The 21,672-nt window shown below is 53.4% G+C and overlaps 1 protein-coding gene across 1 annotated transcript in view; it reads right to left on the bottom strand.

Annotated features, from left to right (window-relative positions):
- The window catches only part of znf423 (zinc finger protein 423), a 91,108-nt gene that overhangs the window by 36,452 nt on the left and 32,984 nt on the right, over positions 1–21,672 (bottom strand). The window contains exons 4-5 of the mRNA XM_062462011.1: positions 11,113–14,714; positions 10,517–10,601 (exon numbers count right to left, since the gene is read on the bottom strand). Coding sequence (XP_062317995.1) covers positions 10,517–10,601; positions 11,113–14,714 — 3,687 coding nt within the window. The remainder of the gene's footprint in view (positions 1–10,516; positions 10,602–11,112; positions 14,715–21,672) is intronic.

Genomic DNA, 21,672 nt, shown 5'->3' with positions numbered 1-21,672 from the left:
AGACCTTTGTGTCCTGATACAGAGCAGGGTAGAGAGGAGAACAGTCGACAGCTGGAGATATAATATACTGTTTTAACAGTCTCTCTCTCTAGACCTCTCTATTTATCCACACCTCTTTCATACAATTGCCCTTTTGGTCTAAGCCAAGATAAACCTAGAATGTGGGTGTGCGTGTGTGTTGTACATATTGATGGAGCACATCATTACACATGCATTGCGGACGGCTCCATTTTTGATCAGCTGCCACCCCCCCCCCACACACACCCTCGACTCCCCCCCCCCCCCCCCCCTCTCGTCAGCAGCTGGATCATTTAACGGTCATTTGTAAAGCGCCGTCAACAACCATCAGATCTCACTGATCACTCATCAACCTCTGGCACGCATGCGTTTGTAAACTATACCTTTATCTGTCATCTCAATCTCTCCATGACACCTTCTCTCGATATGCTATGTTCCTCCACCCCTCCACCATTCTCTGTCCATCCATCCCTCCATTCTTTTATCTTTATCAATCCCTCGCTTTGCCTCCATGCCTCTCTCCCCCTCCCTTTCTGATAGTGAGGCTCAGTTCAAGGTGACCCTGGCTGTATGACCAGCACTCCTCTTGCCCATCTCATCCCTCTCTCCTCTCCTCCGCCCTGCTCCAGTAATTAACACCAGCCACTAATGAAGTCCAGCTGCTCACCGCGCAGACTGAGCGCGTGCCAAATTCTGGGAGAGACCCTGTCAGCCAGCCATCTCTCTTTCCTCTCCTCATCCGCCCATCACAGCCCTCCATCCCACCCCACCCCGCTCTCCCTTTCCCCCACCCAAACCCTCTCCTCACATCCCCTCTAATCTCATCCTCCTTTCAAACTCCTCCTTCATCCTCCTCGGACCCCTGACCTCCACCTCTCCCTCGTTCTCCAAGGTTAAGCCCCCTCTTACCAGTGTCCGGTATGGCCATCTCTCTCTTCCCCCGCTCCCCCCCCCCCCACCATCCCTCTCTCCCCCCCTCCCTCGTCCCTCTCTTCATCCCTCCGTCTCTGTGCCAAATCTCTCTTCATTCCCCACTGTCCAACTGATCCCTCTCCATCCCTCCATTCCTCTCTGCCTGCCAACTCCTCATCCCTCCCTTCGTATCTCCGTGCAGCAGTAGTGATCTCTTACTTAGTCTCTCTCCTCATCTCTTGCCATCCCCCACTCATTCCCACTAGGCTCTGTCTGTCTGGGGCAAAACTAAGGGACAAGGTACCTCGAAAACAGTAATGTTCCAAAGTAATGCATCTAGCTATTAAGGATTTGAGAGAAGTATTCTTTGTCTATCTTCCTCCATCCATGCTTGTATCTTCCACCCTCCACCCTTCCTAAATAAATCCATCTTTATTTCCTGAAATCCTGCTTGATGTCTTTAAATATTCAATTGCAGGTGGGCACGCAAGCACACACACACACACACAATGTTGACATCACCGAATGTATTCAAACTGCAAGATGATATAAACATATTTATACTCATACTGTACACTCACATACAGGAGTACACTGACGCAAACAAACGGACTTAAATCCAACACATGCTCATTAGCCCAGTGTGAAGCCAGCTCTTTACATGTGTACCCTGCCCACACACATTCTGCTCCAGACCAATCACAACACAGCACATATCCACGCCTAGAAACATTCGTGACAGCAATGCATTCAACCAATCAGAGGAGTTCCACAACTTGCAATTCAGTAATGAGAAGGCTATCTGGGGTCAGAACGATCTCAGTCCATTCACTATTTTCTCTCCTCATCCTTCATGTCCACCCAGGGCATATGTCCCCTCCTCCATCGGGAGGACGAATGTCCTGGCAGATTGATATCACACACACTGGACTCGGGACAGTGAGATTTATTACATGGCGTGTTCTGTTGACCCCCCCCCCCCCTCCACATACAAAGAAAGACACACACACGCATGTGCACAGACACGCGGGCCCAGACGCACGCACACACCCTCTACCCCCCTCTCGCCGGCTCATCCCCCTCGCCAGCTGCGACAGATGCCTCCGTCACTCGAGGAAAATACATTCTGAATAGTTAAGGAATTAAGCGAGGAGCTAATTGTGTCTGGCCCGTGTTTATCATGTGCTCACAGAGCCCGACGCCTTGTTTGTCTTTTAACAATTACTGCGCTGAGCAGAGAATAAAGGATAGAGAGGGAGGGGGGAGAGAGGGGAGGGGAGGGGGGGGGGGTAATTGTCCCATCCTCCCCAGCAGCTGGCTCAGCCACACCTGGACGGGTGCGAGAGCGAGGTGGGGGGGGGGGGGGGGAGATGGGGCAGGTGCACCTCTGTCTTCAGTCAACCACACCGAGCAGACCTGAAGTAGGAGACCCAAACACACGGGCATGCATGCAGAACACCTCATGCATGCACACACACCACACACACACACACACACACACACACACTAGCTGATCCAAATGTAGATGGCACAAACAGGGAGCTTGCGTGCCGGGGAACACCGTATGTTAACGTTTGAAACAGATCCACCGACACGTATGTAAGACCGGATGACATGCTCCCGTTCTTTGTCTTCCTAATCATGTGTCTCGTTAACATGCAAACACACACACACACACACACGCTCCCGCGCCAGTTATGTTCTGTAGTGTTCTCACACCTTTGTGAGGCGCTCCCCCAGAGCTGGTCTCTTATAGATCTCCAAACAGCTTGTAATTACTTTTAATAAACAGCATACGAAGCAAATCAAGCGCAAACATGGAGAAATGAGCTCTCGGGGGGATCAGACGGCACTCAGGCTTGCAAACAAACACTCAGACTCCTGCTTCTCCGCAGTCCAACCTGACACTCTCAGTGGAGGAGGGGGGGGGAGGAAGGAGAGGAGAGGGAAAGAGAGAAAAGGCGGAGACACAGAGAAATGGTTGTGTGTGCACGCGCGAGTGTGTGTGTGATAGAAAGAGGGAGGGAAATGGAGTGTGTGAGGGTGTGTGTGTGTCATAAAGAGAGAGAGAGAGAGAGAGAGAGAGAGAGAGAGAGAGAGAGAGAGAGAGAGAGAGAGAGAGAGAGAGAGAGAGAGAGAGAGAAAGACACAACAGCGTTCGAGAAAAATAGGGAGTGAGTGAGTGAATGAGTCTGACTGACTGACTTGTAGCACATTCATACAGTGGCAGAAGAAGGGTCTCTATAATTGGGTCTGCTACATTGTTTATGTAGTGAAGCCACGCTGCACTGCTTCAATCAGAACCTCATTCTGGCTGGATGCATGTCCACACACCGGTTGTCCTGTTCTCCTGTGCTCTTGTGCATGTAAACATTGCAGAGATGTGGCACGTGTGCTCTGTCTGTGTGAAGGGAGGCCATGGGAATATAGTCCTGAGCACAGTCGACAGTCCTCTCTCCCTCAGAACACACCAGGTGGACAGTAGGTTATTATATTACTATGCAGTCACTGTAAGATGCAATAAGAGGCAATAAGCAGCAAGGCTAAGGAGATTACACATCTCTACTTCACGTACCCCCATCACCCCTCCCTCCCTCCACCCTTTCCTCCCTCCCCCCCTCCCTCCCTCCGGTGTCATGGCTGGCTGGCTCCAGGTGGTGAGGGATAGAGGGATAGAGGGATGGAGGGAGAGAGGGATGAAGGGATGGGGGCTGTCATCTGTTCCCATGTCCGTACCAACACAGTAGAGACACAGTAGATACCAGTAGAGATGTAGAACAACACCAGAAGTCACCAGTACCAGAAATCCAACAGTACTGTAGTGTGTAGACGCAAGTAAAGGCTTGAGGAATGGATCTCACTCCTTGTCTACTTTATACTCACTAGCCCGGACAGTAAAAGGTAAAGTATAGTTCTGGGACAAAAAGATCAAATAAACAGCTTTCACCATACACAACCCTAGCCTCGGCTGTGCTGTGGACACTGAAGAGACATGCGCACACACACAGACGCACACACACACACAAACATGTGTGCAGTGGAGTGAACAGTCATCCACATTATCCACAACCATTGACTCCTAAAGCTTCTTGTGTGTCGGCTCATTAAGTCTTCAGTGACACAGAGGAAAAACACCAGGTCCATCTCACTAGCCCCCTACGCGTACACACACACACACGCCTACATGGTCACTTACATGATCACGCTAATCACACACACACACACACACACACACACACACACACACACACACACACACACACACACACACACACACACACACACACACACACACACACACACACACACACACACACACACACACACACACACACGCTTATCCATGAACATACATTCTTCCACACGCACACACATTCTTCCACAGTGCAAAGAGGTCAGTCAGTCATTGCTCTTGGGACAGACATTACTAGCCGAGTGCTCCATAAACATACTGTAAACACAGATTAAAAGCAGGGGAGTCCCTTAAAGTAGCCTGCTCCGGTGTGATAGCTCAGTACTAATATCAGTCACTACATAACACCTCAGACAGTAAGATCAATGCTCTTATGCAAGTGTCAAGCCTTAATGCTAGCAAACCATAGCCTTTTATGCTAGCACCAAAAATGTTATGCAAGCTAACCATACAGCCTCTGATGGTAGCTCCAAGCACTGGATGTTAGCTACCCATATAGCCTCTAAAGCTAGCTTTAAGCCTTAATAAGAGCTAACCCTATCCCTAATGCTAGCCATAACCACTGGGCAGGAGCCTCTGAGGCTTACAGAACTAGCAGGGAAGTGTGTAATCTAGAGTTTAGTGAGGTGAATCAGTGGTCCTGTGTGTGCTGCATCATTAGCCAGCCCCCCCTGAGGCTGCTTGGATCCAGGTGACAGAACAGAAGCCTCTGGGTCCGGCCAGGAGGGGTGGGGTGGGGGGTGGTAGGGTAGCATGGGGTAGTGTGGGACTCAGGGGGCTGTGGTTGTGGGGAGGGGGTATAGGTAAGTGGTGGGGGGTGCATGCCCACGCAGTCAGCAGAGGGTGTGTGTGTGTGTTGTGGGGGAGTACAGTGAATGTCAAATCTCTGCTTGAGTTTCTTACACAGCTAGTTTTTAATGCTGTGAACCATGCCATATATATAGACCTGCAGCCATTCATCTTCATATTCATTCTGCACCCCCCGCACCCCCCGCTCCCCCCCCCCCCCCCACCAGTGCTCAGCAGGCAGTGAGTTAGGGCTCCATTCACACAGCCAGGTACGGAGAGAGAAGGGAGACAAACCTTGCAGCAGGGCAGGCTCTCCTACAGGTGGTCCGACAGGCAGGGTGGGTGGGGGGAGAGAAGGCAGGGGACAGTTAGTCAGAGGCTCACCAGGGATGGGTGGGGTTAGAGAGGGGGTGGGGGGAGAAATTGTAGTTGCCGGGGTTTGTTAATTCGTAAATTATTGAGGAGGAGGGGGGGGGGGGGGGGGGAGTCATACTGGGGCAGCATAGATAACTCAGCCATGCACCTGAAACCTTCCTTAGAATGACCTGAAACGACACTCCAGTCACAAATCCACCTGAGCTAGCTGCACTCTGCAAGAGATCATGTACACCCAGTGTCCACCTGTAATGACCAAGGCCTGAGAATATTCCCTGTACATCCCTGACTGAGGCCTGTCGGTAGGGTGCCAGGCAGGACCCGGGCTCACACAGTCTCTCTGGCTGTGTCTCTTACAGAGCTGTCTGGCTGACTGTGGTTCACACTGACACTGTCATGATCAGAGTCACGGATGTTCCCTTCATATACACGCAATTACTGGAGTGGGGAGGGGGGAGACCCTAGATATAGGAGAGGGGGGAGGGGGTGAGGAAACGGGGAGAGAGAGGGAGCCATACACAGTGGGAGAGAAGAGAAAGAGAGAGAGGGAGGGGGAGGGACAGAGAGAGCAAGAAAGAGATGTGGGAGAGAGAGAAAGAGAGGGAGGGAGAGAGAGGGAGAAGGAGAGACAGAATGAGAGAGGAGAGAGAGCAGATGAAAGAGAGGTTAAACACAATATGCTAATTGAAATGTGTTGTCTGATTAGGGGCGATTGAGAAGAGAGTGGGCGTGCTGTGAGTTCTGGGCGCCGGTGATTAGTGCAGCATTAGTGTCTGCATGCTTTTCCTTGCGACGTGACTTGGTGGAGAGAGCAGATCCGTGTGTGTTTGCGTGTGTGTGTGTGATGTGTGTGCGCATTTCTGTGAGGTGAAATGAGTTAGCTCCACAGCTCTCTCCCCTTAGTCTGGTCTTGAGTGCATCTGCCCACACACACACTTGAAGCACCGCAAGCAGAGAGATGAAGCACACACAAATGCACACGCACACACACGCATTCAGTGCACAAAATGGCGTTGCATCACCCAATAATGAATAGAGATGGCATCACACACACACACACACACCTCTAGAACGATCACTGCTCTGCAATATAAAGGTAGGAAGCTCACTGGAATTCATCTAGGCTATATTTACTTTTGCTTTTGTTAAAGCCTGGGTTGCTATGACAGTGTTAGCCAGTAAGTTTCCTTTCTCCTTCTCTCCTTCATTCCTGTCCACCTCTTTGTATGTGTGTGTGTGTGTGTGTGTGTGTGTCTGTCTGAGTGTGTCTCCTAGGACCACACTGGGGCCTTTTTTCACGGGCTTTATTGTTTTCCGCTGTGCAGCTGCAAACCATGGAGAAGCCCCCCGTAGGTGTGTGTGTGTGTGCTTGTGCGAGTGTGTGCTCATGTGAGTGTGTGCGCATGCATGTGGTAGAGATGGGGCCCCCTTGCCTCCCCTGGCTCCCCTCCTGCATCCCTCTATGCCCATGCCCCCCTTCCTCCTAACCGCCCACTACCTCCTTTGCATGTCTTCCTTCTACCTCCCCCCTACCTCCCTAAACAGAACCCCCCCCACCACCACCTGCCCCCCTTCCACGGCTCTCCTACCCCAGACAGCAGGTGGCGCAGCCGTGCAGAGCCTAGTCGCCCCCTCCCCCCATCACCCCCAACCCTCCTACTGGGCCCAACAGAACCAGGGCTGAAGTAACTCCCTGTCTGTATGCACAGCGCACTGTGATTAAACTCATGGGTGGAACCCCTACACAGAAGCCCTGGGGGCTGGCCTAGCATCGACCCTTCACACACATACACACACATACACAATGGGCACACACACACACACACACACACATACATACAAACACACCATAGACACACACACACACAAGAACAAACACACTATAGACACACGCGCACAAATACACACTATAGAAGCACAATTATTCATGTGCACACACGGGTCCAACCACACACACCACTCCTCTCCATCCCCCGCAGCGACCCCCCCCCCCCCCCCCCCCCCCCGCCAACCCCCCCCTCACTATGCCAGCGGCCTGATGTACCTGTGGGAACTGCAGGCTCACTACTGAGCATCACTCACCTGTCACTCACACCCCTGAAACATGGACACAGCGGCCACACACCAGCCCACAGCATCACAGGGAGAGATCATGCAAACAGGCCTACCAGGCCTCTCTTCCGGGATGTTTTGAGAGAAAAGAAAACGCATGGTCGGTACAGTAAGATGGACACAGTCTGCTTTAGAACAGGGGAGTAGAGAATGCGGCATGAGATGAAAAAGAGATTTCCCATTGTTAAAATGAAGAGCCTACTGTAGGAGGGGCGGCATCCTTATCACCCTGGGAGGTATGGGCCCTGACAGGCTTGTTAGACAGATGGGGCTACGGCCTGCCTTACCCAAGATGCACTGCAGGGGCGCAGAGAGGGACGATCACATTACTGGATTGGATTAGACAGTTGGATGTCCCTCTGATAAGCCCACCAATCAGCTGTCCTCCAGGACAAACTAACTGGAAGGGTAATCACATTTTGCCAGGACCTATCACAGCGGAGGTCACAGCGATTTAGTGACAGGTTGACCAGCCAATCAGTTGAAGGGTATTCTAAATCAAAGGTAGACGCGCCCATTCGCAGAGAACAAGGTTACTGTGTGTGATTGCAAGTACTTACTATCCATGTCTGACTTCCAACTGTTGAATCCCCCATTGTGCACACAAACACACAGAGTCATCTGGTATGACACAGGAAGGGGATGTCTGCAAAGCAGGTGATGCACAGACATCCACAAACTAATGAAGTTGATTTACATATGCACCCCCCCCCCCCCACACACACACACACAGAGCTAAGTATGGGGGAGAGAAAAGGGAGGGGGGGGCTAGAGAAGAGGATAAGGGAAAAGGGAGGATCCCACCTTCACAAACATCCATGTCGATAATGGGGCCTTGTGGGAGATCAGAGGGTGGGATACCTGCACATCCTCATCCGGCAAAAACTGAGGGTGTGAGTGTGTGTGTGTGTGTGTGTGTGTACTTGGCTTATTACAGGTGTCTGTAACACTATAGTGGAATAGGAGTGAAACCTTGTGACATCGCTGACACACTTTGACCAGCATAACGCTGACTGACACTTTTCCCTGAACCCGTTGCTTAACACCCACACACATTCTGAGTGTCCATTACTGGAGAAGACAGGAGTCTGACGGAGAAACAGTGCGATTTATAATCTGCAAAAGAAGTCAAATAGTGTAGGGAAGACAGGAAAGAGGAAATGTGTAAGAGAGAGAGAAATAGACGTAAAGAAAGGAGAGTGAGAGAGCGAGACACAACAAGAGAAAGAATGAAAGAAAGATTTATTAACCTTTATCAGTCTAGTGAGAAAATTGAGAAGCCACAAAGGAGATCCAGTTTTCTTCCATATTCTTTCTCCCTGTCCCTTTCTCTCTACCCCTCTTTCTGTCCCTCTCTCGAATGAGTCATCCATTTTTGAAGAAGAGTGGGGGAAGGACAATAATCTGCCTCAATTCCGTAATTTATCTGCTCCAGACAAAATTACCTCTTTAATCAACCCAAAACTACCACCCCAGCAATCTCTCCTCATCATCAGCTTTTAGGGTTTAGAAAGAGGGGTATGAGAGGGGAGGACCCTGAAGAGGGTGGAAGGACGGTGGAGGTCCAGGAAGAGAGGAATAAAGCAGAAGAATGACAGGGGGGAGGACAGGAGGTGGTGGGAGGGGAACCTTGTTATGCGAGGAAATTATTCTCTGATTTGGAAAAAGAAAAAGAGGGATGAGTGGATGAAAAGGGATGAGTGGATGGAAGGGGATGAGGGAAGGTGAACGATGGAGGATGGAGACAGCCATGGACCTGCGCTGTGCTACTCTCAACCAAATCCTAATAGGGCAAAGAAACAGTCGTGAGGAAAAGAGATGGGGAAATGGATGAAAAGTATAACTGTGTAATACAGTGGGGAGAGAAATAAGATCTCTTTCTTTCTCTGTCCTTCCATCCCTTCGTCTCCAGACACAACTAGGCGACTCAAGAGAGCTTGCGCACCGAAAATACATCAACCGGCACCAACTCTGGGATCGGCTGTCAGGCCTGGTGAAGGCTGGGGAGTCTGGTTCCTTCCCAGCCTTCTCTGGAACCACTCGCCGGGTCTGCCTCGTTAATCTCCATGCCTACAGTGGTGCTGCAGCAGCAATTATTACTCACAGAACATCACACACACACTGGGGGAAGGAAACTCATAAACTAACTACAGACGAACTTTTTGGTTAAACTAGCATACCTGTAATACTACTGTCAAGCCAAACAGAACTTGCCTGTTCCCTAGGGAGAGACCAGCAGGAGGAAATATCAGCCACCTGGAGGGAGATGGGGAAGGAGAAAAAGAGGGAGGTGGGGAAGTGGAGGGGGGAAGGGACTCAGGAGAGAAGGGAAAGAGGGGGAGGGAGGGAGGGAGGGAGGGAGGGAGGGAGGGAGGGAGGGAGGGAGGGAGGGAAGGAAGGAAGGAAGGATGGGAGGAGGAAAAGACTCTACCTCAGCAGTTGCTAGTTCAGCTTCATTAGTCCCCAGATGTATATAGAGCAGGTTTACAGACATTAACATAACAGCAGTTAACAGTTGCTGGCCTCTTTTCTCTCTCCATGTCTGGCAGTGGTAGTGAGAGGAGGTGAGAGGGAGTCAGGTCAATTAGGACATTGTAGTGATGAGCAAATTACAACAGAGAGCGAGAGAGCGAGAGAGCGAGAGAGAGAGAGAGAGAGAGAGAGAGAGAGAGAGAGAGAGAGAGAGAGAGAGAGAGAGAGAGAGAGAGAGAGAGAGAGAAATGTGCTGCAGAAAAAAAGATACAGTAAGGGCTGGAAAAAAAAATTGAGAAAGAAAGATAGAGAAAAAGTCAGAAAGAAAAGCCAGCGACGGCCTCAGCTGTGCAGTCAAGTGTTAAACAATAAAACAGATGTCGAGAGCAGCAGCGCTCACTCCTGAAATATAGCTGTTCTTTTCACCTGTCTGTCTCACACCTGTGTGTGTACGTGTGTGTGTGTGCATGTGTGTGTGTGTGTGTGTACGCGCGAGTGTGCGCATGCAGAGATAAAGCCAAAGCTACACAGCAGTTTGATCCAAAGAGGAAATAACCCAAACAGGAAACTGAGGAGCATCTCAACACAATGACAGTAGACAAACACACACCAACACACACACTTGATATGTTGCTGCTGACTCACCGATCATGTGATTGGCGACGTGAATCTGGATCTCCCTCTCTGTCTCAAAAGTCATCTGGCATTTGATGCACTGGTACGTTTTTTTCTGTATAGAAACAGACAAAGAGGTGAGGCTCAACACACACACACTTCCTCTTGTGCTACAACTTAACTGTAGTGAGGGGGTAGAGGAGTCAGGACTGCAGGCTTAGTGCTAGATGTTAGACTGAGCATAAACAAAGGTCTTGGGGAGAGGCTGGGGGTCCCAGGGTTCTGACTGTCAATACCTAGCAGAGCGAACACACACCACAATACCCCAGCAGGCCACAGCTGCAGTGCCCTGGAGCCTGCAGACTACCTCTCTCTCTACACACACTTAAATTATAGTTCCCACACATGAACGTCCCACAAACAGATTCAAGTGGACAAATGTTCTGTGATAATCTTTTTCTGAGCCTTTTCTCTTTCAACCAAATCATTTTAGAGGTCAGAAGTTCAATTTCTTTTTTTTTTTATTGAATTGAATTTGTTCTAAACGTTCTTGATTCTAGAGCGTCTGTATAGGACCATCGAACAAATAAACCCAGACAACATGCATGTACTCTGTGAGTCCTCACCTTAGGAAGGCCGGAGGCGTCCGTCAGTTTCTTGGCAGCGCTGGTTTCCGGGCTCATCTCCGGGTGGTCCGTCTGAACGTGGCTCTCCAGGTCCTCCAGGGTCTCAAACTTCACCGCACATTCCGGGCAGCGTAACCCCGAGACGGGGGTCTTCTCCCCGGTCCCGGCCCCATCCTGGGGAGTGCTGGAGCCCCCTCCTCCGCCGGGGGACTGCCCGTTGGTCCCCCGGCTCATGCAGACGGCACACAGGCCGTAGGGGAGGCCGTTCACGTCCAGCTTCACCAGCTCCGCCTTGTTCTTGAACTCCTTCAGGCACAGGGCGCACTTGTACAGCGTGTGGGACTGCATCTGGCCGTTGGGCGAGGAGGAGGCCGACCCGCCTCCGGCGCCGCCTCCGCCGGCGGCTCGCCCCGAGGACGAGGAGAGCTTCTGCATGTGGAACGTGCCGTGGATCTTCAGCTCCAGGGTGGAGGTGACCGTCTGCATGCAGACCACGCAGCGGAAGCCCGTCAGCGAGTTGCGGAGGTCCGGGTGCATCTGACAGTGCTCGATGAACTCCTCCTCGCTCTGCAGGGGCATCTTGCAGATGCGACACGTGCCCGTGTCCAGGCTCTTGCTGTGGGTGACCTTGTGCTCCGTGAGCGTGAGCAGCGAGGGGAAGCGCTCCCCGCAGATGGGACACATGTAGTGCTTGGCCGGCCCGCGGTGGGTCTGCGCGTGCTCCCGGAGCCCGCCCTCGGAGAAGAACGTCCTGGAGCAGACGTTGCACTTGTGGTTGCCCTTGATGAAGTCCGCCTTCTTCTTCCGGGAGCTGGCGTCGTCGTCTCCCGGCCGGATGTTGTGGTCCCTCAGGCGGTGGTTCTGGAGGAGGGACTCCATGGTGTAGGCCGCTCCGCAGATGTCACACGCGTACATTGGCTCGGAGGTGTCGAGCTCCTCCTCCCCTCCGCTAGCCTCATGGCTATTGGCTGCGTCCTGTCCGGCGGCTCCCTTTAGAATCATGTTCTGGATGTCAGCCTGTTCAGCGGCCACTGTTGAACGTTCCGCCCCTCCTCCTCCTCCTCCTCCTCCTCCTCCTCCTCCTCCTCCTCCTCCTCCTCCTCCTCCTGCTCCACCTCCTGCTCCACCTCCACCTCCTCGTTTGGAGCTCTGGGCCACTCCATTGGGCGTCCCGTTCTGGCTGCCTCCGTTCCCAGTGGCGTTGGCCCCGTCGAAGACGCAGTGCTTCTCCCTCAGGTGCCTCTCCAGCAGAGAGATGGTTTGGAAGGCCTTGCCGCAGAAACGGCAGTTGAACTTCTTGCTGTGGGTGGTGATGTGGCACTGGAGCTCCACCTCCGTGCCAAATGTCTCCCCGCAGAAAATGCACTTCCTGGGCTTGGCGCCCGTGCCGGCCGGTCCGGGGCTGTGGCCCAGGTGGCTGTGTTTGACGTGCAGCTGGAGGTCCACTTCCTTCCTGAAGTCCCAGGCACAGGCGGTGCAACGGAACATCTTCTTCTCGTTGCTGTGTTTGACGGCCAGGTGAACCTGGATGGACACCTTGGAGTCAAACACCTCCTGGCAGAGGGTGCAATGGTACAGTACAAAGGTGTGCATGTCCAAGAGATGCTTCTGAAGGTCGTCCACGGATGAAAACTGTTTGTCGCAGCTCTCGCACACATACTGGGTGGAGGTGGTGGTGTAGTGCACTGTCAGGTGCTGGAGCAAGGCCTCCTGGGAGTCGAAGTCTTCCTTGTTGCACTGTGGGCAGGACTGCCTCCTGAGGAGCATCTCCAGGTGTGACTTGAGGTGAGCCTGGAAGCCCTCAAAGCTGCTGAAACGCAGGTCACACTGGTTACAGGGGTAATCCCCATTGGACCCCGCAGGAGTGGAGTCACCCGCCAGCCTATGGCGTTTCGGAGAGGAGATCTCCACGTCGGAGGAGGCGGGACTTAGGTCTGCCACTTTGGCCTGACGTTTGTTGTTGGCCAGCGGGATGTTCTTGTGGTTCTCCTTGATGTGCTTGGTGAGCTTGAGGAGCGAGCCGAAGATGGGCGAGTTGGTGCAGTAGGGGCAGGAGTACACCTCCATGTAGGACTGGGAGGCCTGGAGGACGGGGGACTCCATCTTGGCCACGCCCCCTCCCGCGGCGCTGCAGTGGGTCTGCTGGATGTGCTCCGTCAGCGACGACTCGGTGAGGAACCCCATGGAACACTGGTTGCAGAAGAAGGCGTGATTCCCCTCCAGGGTGGTGGAGCCGGCGACCACGCCCCCGGGCAGGCAGTGCGTCACGCGGATGTGCTCCTGCAGGCTGTTGATGTCGGCGAACATGTCCGGACAGTAGTTGCAGTGGAAGGCCGACACGTTGGTGAACTGCAGCAGGGGGGCTGCGGCGCCGGCGCCCCCCGAGGCCCGGTGGGCTTTCCTGACGTGCTCGTTGAGGTTGTAGAGGGTGGGCAGGGTGTCCAGGCACAGCTGGCAGGCGTGGCTCTGCTGGGGCTTGTCGGCGTGGATGGTCTTCAGGTGGATCTCCAGCACGGCCAGGCTGTGGAAGTCCCTCTTGGAGCAGTAGGGGCAGGAGTAGGTCACCTTGGTCCCCGTCCAGGCGTGAAAGCCCCCGTCGTCCAGGTCGGAGGAGCAGGGGGCCAGCTTGCGCCTGTGGCGGCTCTGGGTGGGCTTGAGGGTGGAGTCGGGGGTGGAGCCTCGCTCCAGCGAGGCGCTGGAGTCCGGGGTGGCGCTGCTCATGGACGCCACGCTCCCCAGCACGGGGTCGGGGCTGGCGCTGTGGTTGGAGGAGTCGGGCTGCCGGTGGCTGTCCAGGTGGCAGTACACCTCCTCCACCGAGGGGAAGGTCTCCGAACACACGGGGCACTTGTGCTTCCTGTTGGCGTGGCTGGCCTCGATGTGGGCCAGCAGCGTGCCCTCGTCCAGGAAGATCTCGGGGCAGTGGATGCACTGCAGGTCCGCCCGGTCCGACAGCTGAGGGTGGCGGGTCAGCACGTGCTTCTCCAGCTCGTCCGTCACGCTGAAGGTCTCCTCGCAGTAGTCGCACATGTACGGGTCCTGGTCCATCTCGCCGCCGCTGGCGCTGCCCCCGCCGCTGCCCGCCCGCTTGCCCTGGTCGCGCTCGGCGCGCAGGGCCATGTGCTCTTTGTTCTTGCGGTGCGCCTGCATGTGGCTCTGCAGCGAGGAGGTGGACGAGAAGCCCCGCTTGCACACGCTGCACTTGAAGGGCTTGCTGGAGCTGTGGGTCTTCAGGTGGATCTTCAGGTGGTCGCTCCTGGAGAAGGCCGCCTCGCACTCCTGGCAGCTGTACTTCTTGTCGCCGGTGTGCAGCTTGACGTGGCGGTCGCGGCTGCGCTTGTGCTTGAACAGGCGGCTGCAGAAGGTGCACTTGAAGGGCAGCTTGTCGCTGTGGATCTGCTCGTGGCGCTTCAGGTAGCTGAGGCGGCTGAAGGATTTGTCGCAGAACTGGCAGGGGTACGGCAGGCCGGCGCCGCCCTCCTCCTCCCCGGTGGCCATGCCGAGGTCGCAGCAGCCGTCGCCCAGCATCTGGGAGGGAGACGCCACGTCTTTGCTGGAGGGGGAGGAGGCCAACCAGGACAGGCCTGGGTCGTCATCGCCATCTGGAGAGAGGGAGAGACGGGGAGACGGGGGAGAAAGACACAGAGGATTAGAACACAGAAACAGCGCGAGATGGTAGATCAACATCGACAGCATCAACATGTGTGTTAATGTACGTGTATATTTATATATCTAGATTGAGAGGAAGAAAGAAAGAAAGAAAGAAGCAGAGAGAGAGAATTCTTTCTTGCCTGTACCACAATGGCAGAGACAAAGAAAACCACAAATAAAGAGATAATTGAAATGGCGGGGGATGGAGAGAAATCAGACAGACCACACAAAAAGAGCATTTCAAAGAAACAAGTACACAGAATCAGCATGGTAAGGAGAGAAGCCTGGATGAAACCAACAGTGTGTCTCGGAAAGAAGGGAGAGAGAGCAAAGGCAGCATCTATTTAGCAATTCGAAGAACTAAAGACATGAATCCCCTGAGGAGTGGAGAAATAAGGACAGACTATATTTTCTAGCCCTTCATTTTCCCCAGGCACCCTTCCGTCCATCCCTCCATCCCCCACAGATTAGAGCCTGCCTCATCATATTTTCATTAGCAACAGCAGATTGAAACTGCTAAAACCGATTAGAGGAAGACACTCAGCCTCCCAGGTTGGCATCTCTGTTGACTGTACTGTACGTAACTTGAGTCAAACATCAAACCAGGATTAAGGTTTATTTGTGCTATGTGTTTCTTTGCAGCTACGAGCCTAGCCTAGCTTTTGGTAACTGCACCTACAAATAATAATCAGGTCCACAGTTACACTTATTAGCTGTCCTCCTCTGTGGAAGAGGGGGGGGGGGGGGGCGGCATGAAAGTCATCTGTTTAGCATCTAAACCTTCTGTCTCGGAGGAGCGGAGAGCGAGGGAAGAAGAGAAGAGGAGAAAGAGGGCGGGGGGGGGGGACACACGCTCATGACTTATTGAGCAGGAACGCCGCCAGTCTGAGGTCCCACAGAGCCTCCCTCGTACCCACAATCCTCCACTACCCTGCCTGTTTGTTTACTTTATCTGACAGGCTGTGATGCTCTCCCTCGAAATGAAGGAGAGGAAAAAGAAAGAAACGGATGGGGGGGAGGAGAGAGAGAGAGAGAGAGAGAGAGAGAGAGAGAGAGAGAGAGAGAGAGAGAGAGAGAGAGAGAGAGAGAGAGGTTCAGTTTCCATCACCATTCGTAACCTTATGTTCACAGGCAAGGCAACTAGTGGCACAAGTTCAGCACAAGCACATACACAGGCACACATTTATGCTACCGGTAACCATACCAGACATTATTGAAACATTTTTATTCACCTCAAATGACTTCCTCGAAATATACCATTTGTCTGATTGTAGGGTAAAGTGTGCAACAATTGATGGTTCTGCCACACACAATGGACCCACCACATTGAGACATCTCTGCAAGTAAATGTGTGTTTATCTGCCTCTTCTGCCCACTCCTACACATGCAGGGTTTTTGTGTGTGTGTGTGTGTGTGTGTGTGTGTGTGTGTGATCTGCACGGGACTGGTGTAAAATAAATTAATGTGATGAATCGATCCACTGGAAAATGTAGGTGCTGTGCAGTGCAAATAGAACTCCACAGGGGGTTGTGGGTAAGAATTTTGTAAAAACATGAATTATGAATTTGGCTCGGAGCTAGGCGCGGATCCAGAGAGGTAAATTATTATAAAATAGAGATATCTCTCAGAGGCTAGAGGACAGGCCTGTGTCCTCCTGAAGGGCGGACGGGCACTGAAGGTAATTAAAAGGCGTGGAAATGAAGTGGTAGGCAGAGGGCAGGAGAGAGGGGAGAGAGGGAAGAGGGCAGGAGAGAGGGAAGAGGGGGAAGAGGGCAGGAGAGAGGGGAGAGAGGGAAGAGGGCAGGAGAGAGGGAAGAGGGGGAAGAGGGCAGGAGAGAGGGGAGAGAGGGAAGAGGGCAGGAGAGAGGGAAGAGGGCAGGAGAGAGGGGAGAGGGGGAAGAGGGCAGGAGAGAGGGGAGAGAGGGAAGAGGACAGGAGAGAGGGGAGAGGGCAGGAGAGAGAGGGAAGAGAGGGAAGAGGGCAGGAAAGAGGGGAGAGAGGGAAGAGGGCAGGAGAGAGGGGAGAGGGGAGGAGAGAGAGGGAAGAGAGGGCAGGAGGGCAGGAGAGAGGGAAGAGGGCAGGAGAGAGAGGGAAGAGAGGGAAGAGGGCAGGAGAGAGGGAAGAGGGCAGGAGAGAGGGAAGAGGGGAGAGAGGGAAGAGGGCAGGAGAGAGGGAAGAGAGGGAAGAGGGCAGGAGAGAGGGAAGAGGGCAGGAGAGAGGGGAGAGCCCAGGAAAAGAGGGGAGGGAAGACAGAGTAAACACAAAAGAGAGGAAGAAGCAGGTCTTCTGTGCTCAGGTTTATGAGTGGATTGAGGCAATGGAGACAAACCTACAGGGGAGAGCCTAGACCTGCATCCTCTACGAGCAGTGACTATGGACTACAAAGCTCTTCTGCTGGAAGCCATGGAGATGGAGGAGGAGACCGAAACAGGAGCAGATTCATGAATGAGTAAATACAGATTCTGAAAGCACACGTCTGTAAGTAAACACCAGGTGTGTCTAATCCCAGAAATCCAACATGGCACCAATAAATTGGTCAACATCAGGTCTCCACTCAAAAACAACTGTAAACAGGCAGGTGTGTTTTATAGGGAAGTGTGTGTGTGTGTGTGAGAGAGAAAGAGCTCTGGTTCTCAGCTTACAGCTCAGACCTGTACCCCACTGTTTCTCCAGCAGGCTTGTCTGCAGAACCTCATCAAACACACATATAGCACACACACACACGCTACACATGCAAACTCCTATAGTCTGACTATAGCAGCAGCTCCCTACCGTCTCATGTCTTTGTGTCTTCTTTGTGTGCTTGTCAGGATAAGAGTCACCCTGACACTAGTTAAACCTCCAGCAACACAAGAGAGAGCTGGAGGGAGAGAGACAGAGAGAGAGAGAGAGAGAGAGAGAGAGAGAGAGAGAGAGAGAGAGAGAGAGCGAGAGAGAGAGAGAGAGAGAGGAGGAGGATGAGGGGCAGACAGGGGCAGACAGGGCACCCCTACGGCCCAAGGATAGACAGGGGAAGAAAGGCCTGAGAGGACCCTAACTGGGCCTGGATTCTCCGCAGGCACAATGAAAGGCCGCCCCCCTGACCATCCTCTCTCTGATCTCTCCGGCGCTGAGGTCAAGACGCCCGCTCCCGCCTGACAGGTAGGATATCCCGCTGAGCTAAAGCCGTGTACTGTACCACACCACACCAGACACAAAGAAACACTTGCTAGAGCATGGAAAAAGGAAGAAAAAGAGAAGGGGCGAAAAAGAAGAAAAGAAAGAAGTCGAGGGAAGAGGAGTCGTGAGCCGACGAAGAAAATGACTCTTCTGGCACATGTGGTCATTCTGGTGAATAATAAATCTATTAATGCCAGAGTGCCGTCCCTCTGACTGTGACAGAATGTGAGAAATCACTTCTGAGAGAGAAGGAGATTAGAGTCATTAAATAGTCTTAATCCTCACAAGTGTGGCTGTCGCTAAATAGCAGATCACACGGCTTTTAGAGGGTCTTTGTCATCCCTCCGCCAGGGGAGCTGGCAGGAGCACTAAACAGGGCACCAAATTTCAATGAAAAGTTAAATTAGAAAAAGAAACCGCAAAGAAAGGAGGAGGGGGGTGGAGGAGAGGAGCGAGGGGCAAAGGGGTGGAAGGGGGAGAGAAAGCGAGAGAGAAAAGCGGTTAAAAGGCTGTAAATGGGCACGCAGACACACGCTGCTCCCACGGCTTCTGGCGCTGGCGCGGCACCACACCACGCTCAGCCCCGACGGCTCCTCGCCCCTCTTTATCTCCCTCTCCCCGGCTCCGTCGCTCCGGCCCTCGGTCCCCACGCCCATCCGCCACTGCGTTCCTCCATGCCTTCCGTGGCTTTCATGTTGTGACTCATTATTGGACGAGCAAGCCGTGCTCATGGCAGCCCCCCCCCCCCCCCCGCCTCTTGCTGTCCTTTCTGCCGACCTCCCTCCCTCCCTCCTCCCCCCAGTGCTGGCCTTCACCTATCTGCCCCGGTCCCAGGTGCAGGGGTGTGGCCGGGGGGGGACCAGGGAGGGAGGCAAGGCGGGGGAGCACACAGATGGAGCTACTCTGAAGTCCAGAGGATGTCCGCTCGCCCGACCTCCGACCGACTCCCGGTAATTGGAACGTTCCGAAAGCGGGACCAACGGGGGAACACATGGCAACAAAAACGGCGACAGCGAGCCCTACCTGACTGCTGGCGCTTTGGTCTGGGGTTCAAGAACGGGACCCCGTGCTGCAGCCCCTCACCCCCGCCCCCCTCACCCCAGGCAGGGGGCGGGGCTAGGCTCAGCCAGAGGGTCTAATAGGCCGGTCGGTGAGAAGGCATGCGGGGACGGGCCGCTGGTGGAACGCGGTAATGAAGACGCTGCCAGCCCGGAGTCCCATTGCTAGCGCCTGATCACACACACTCTTCACCCTGGCCGGATCAGACGGAGCCATGGCCACACACACATACACGTACACACACACAGGTCCATCTACATCTACGGTCTCCCTGAGACATCTTTTGTGGCGTCTTGTCTGAAGTCAAACAGAAAGGCAGACTGTTCATTAGAACACTGGGCCTGTTGGATGCCAGCCCCCATCCTGACACACCGCTTTCTACACTGTACGCAAGCGTGTGTGGGTGTGTGTGTGTGTACGCGCATCCTATCCATATGAGCGAAGCAAGTTCAGGCATGGCACTCGGGCAGCGCGCGTCTTATCACCCATCGCCGTGTTCTTAGCCCATAGGCTTAGCTCGATAGACGGCGCTATGAAGTCGCACACATGCACGCACACGCATCCTCGATTACCTCAGTGTCCTGCGCTGCTGCCACCCACCACCATCCCCTTCACCCCCGTGTTGTCTGTCTGTTCTCCCCGTGGGGGATTTAACTCGTTGCTCCCTGCCTCATGTCATGCATGCTGCAGTGAAGGCAGGGAGCGCTTCCCCATGTACATCCATTCCGCCAATGTCAAACCTATTTTCATGTATATGAATAAATGGTGAAATCAATCACGCGAGTGTCTTGACTGAACTACCTAAACTCAGTTTTCCAGGTCTTCCTCTCTCTATCATTTTCACTTTTTTGTCAATCTGGCTTTCAGCCCAACCTTCCACCTTTCCCACCAGGCCCCCTGCCTGGCTCCCCACTCCATCCCTCCCCTCCCTCTATCCTCCGTCCCTCCCTCCTTCCCCCTGGCCCCCTTCCATGCCCCCAGGCAGCCCAGCCTCACCGTAGGGGGCAGAAAAACAACTTCCACCCAGGTCTCTGGCAGGGCAGTCAGACCAGCACACAGCTAAACACTCCCAGTTCAGACACAACACTACAGCAACCCTACGGTACTACCGAACACAATACACCACAAGAGTACCACAACACACCACTACAGATACACTACAACAACAACACTGCAGTACTATAGAAACATAACAAAGATGCTATCCAATAACGCTACAGAACTGCCTGGGGATTTGCCTCCAATGCTGCTGCCCTTGCTACTGTAGTCTTCAGCCCTAGTCTGCTAGATTCTTCTTCTCTCTGTTCGTCAATTCTCCTCTGCGTGACACACACACACACTCGGCTGTTGGGAAATTGAGGGCCCAGTTGAAGAGTTGTTGACCATCAATATGGCTCTAATTCAACAGGGTGATTAAGCTCTAGGGCCTTACATGTTTGCGGTCTCCATCGCTTGCGCACTCTCTTCATCTCTCTTTCTCCTTCCATTTCTCTCACACACGGTTATGTCCCTTGCCAGTGCCTAGAAGCCCACAGTGCCCGGCTATCTCCACAGGGACTCACGGGGGACAGTCTGTCAGGGGCCAGAATGGAGGCCGCACAAACACAAACACTCACACACACACACTCTCCAGGCTGGAGGGGCTTGAGTCCTAGAGGACACACACACACGCTGCCTGCAGCCCATATGGAACAGTTGGCGCCCAAAAGCACCCAAGCAGCCGGCCACATTCCCAGGGCAGAAGGTTAGGGGTGAGGGGGTGAAGGGGCATTGGGGGGGGGGGGGGGGGCATCAGGGTGAGGGGGTGAAGGGGGCTTGGGGCGGCAACAGCTGACAGGCCTGTCCCCTCTGTCCCTGTACCCCCCTCCCCAGGAGAGTTCCAGGTGACAGGAGGATGATGGCGACAAACAGGACTAAGCAGGATGTCCACTATGAATCAGTCAGCCAGCCAGTCAGCCCTCGCTATGCTTCTGCATACCAACACCATGATTGGATAGCATCAGCAGCAAAATATAGAATAACCAGTAAGAAGACCCTGTCACCTGGTGACTCATCATCTCCCTCCCTCCCTATACCACTCCTCGTCCTGCCTCTATCTCATACTCCCCCTTTATAAGAACTTGCCTCCCTCTCTACCTTGCCTCCCCAGGGACAATCTCTGCTGCCTCTCCTCTCTGTCCCAGTGGTGGATGAGCTGTACTGCAGGCATGCTCTGCCTTTCTCTCCTTAATGAGAAACAGCTGTCTGTCTGGGAGCAGCTAGCCTTAACAGACCCTGACTCTCCCTGTGTGAGGGTGTGTGTGCGTACGAGTAGGATCTGCTGGTTTCTGTTGTGTGTTGCGCGTAGGTGTGTTGAGTGTAGGTAGGTGTGTGTAGGTTTGTGTAGCCGTGAGTAGATTTTCTAGGTTACAGCCATTCTCCTCACTCACCGTCATTCAACCAGAGCTCCATCATCCAAACCTCATTGTTATAAATAGTCGTCATAGCCAGCGGCAGGATCAGAAGAGGAGTGGTGCAGGTGTGTGTGTGTGTGTGTGTGTGTGTAAAACGGACTACCAGAACATACCATGATTATGTCATCTAGTGTGACTGAGATATTACAGTTGGGATCTGTGGGTAATTTACAATGGTGACTGAGAGTGAATTTAATATATTAACTCGGATTCATCAGCCAAGTTTCTCTTCATAGGA

The sequence above is a fragment of the Osmerus eperlanus genome, chromosome 5 (genome assembly GCF_963692335.1).
Source record: "Osmerus eperlanus chromosome 5, fOsmEpe2.1, whole genome shotgun sequence".
Taxonomy (NCBI): domain Eukaryota; kingdom Metazoa; phylum Chordata; class Actinopteri; order Osmeriformes; family Osmeridae; genus Osmerus; species Osmerus eperlanus.
This window is presented reverse-complemented; position numbering and strand designations above follow the sequence as displayed.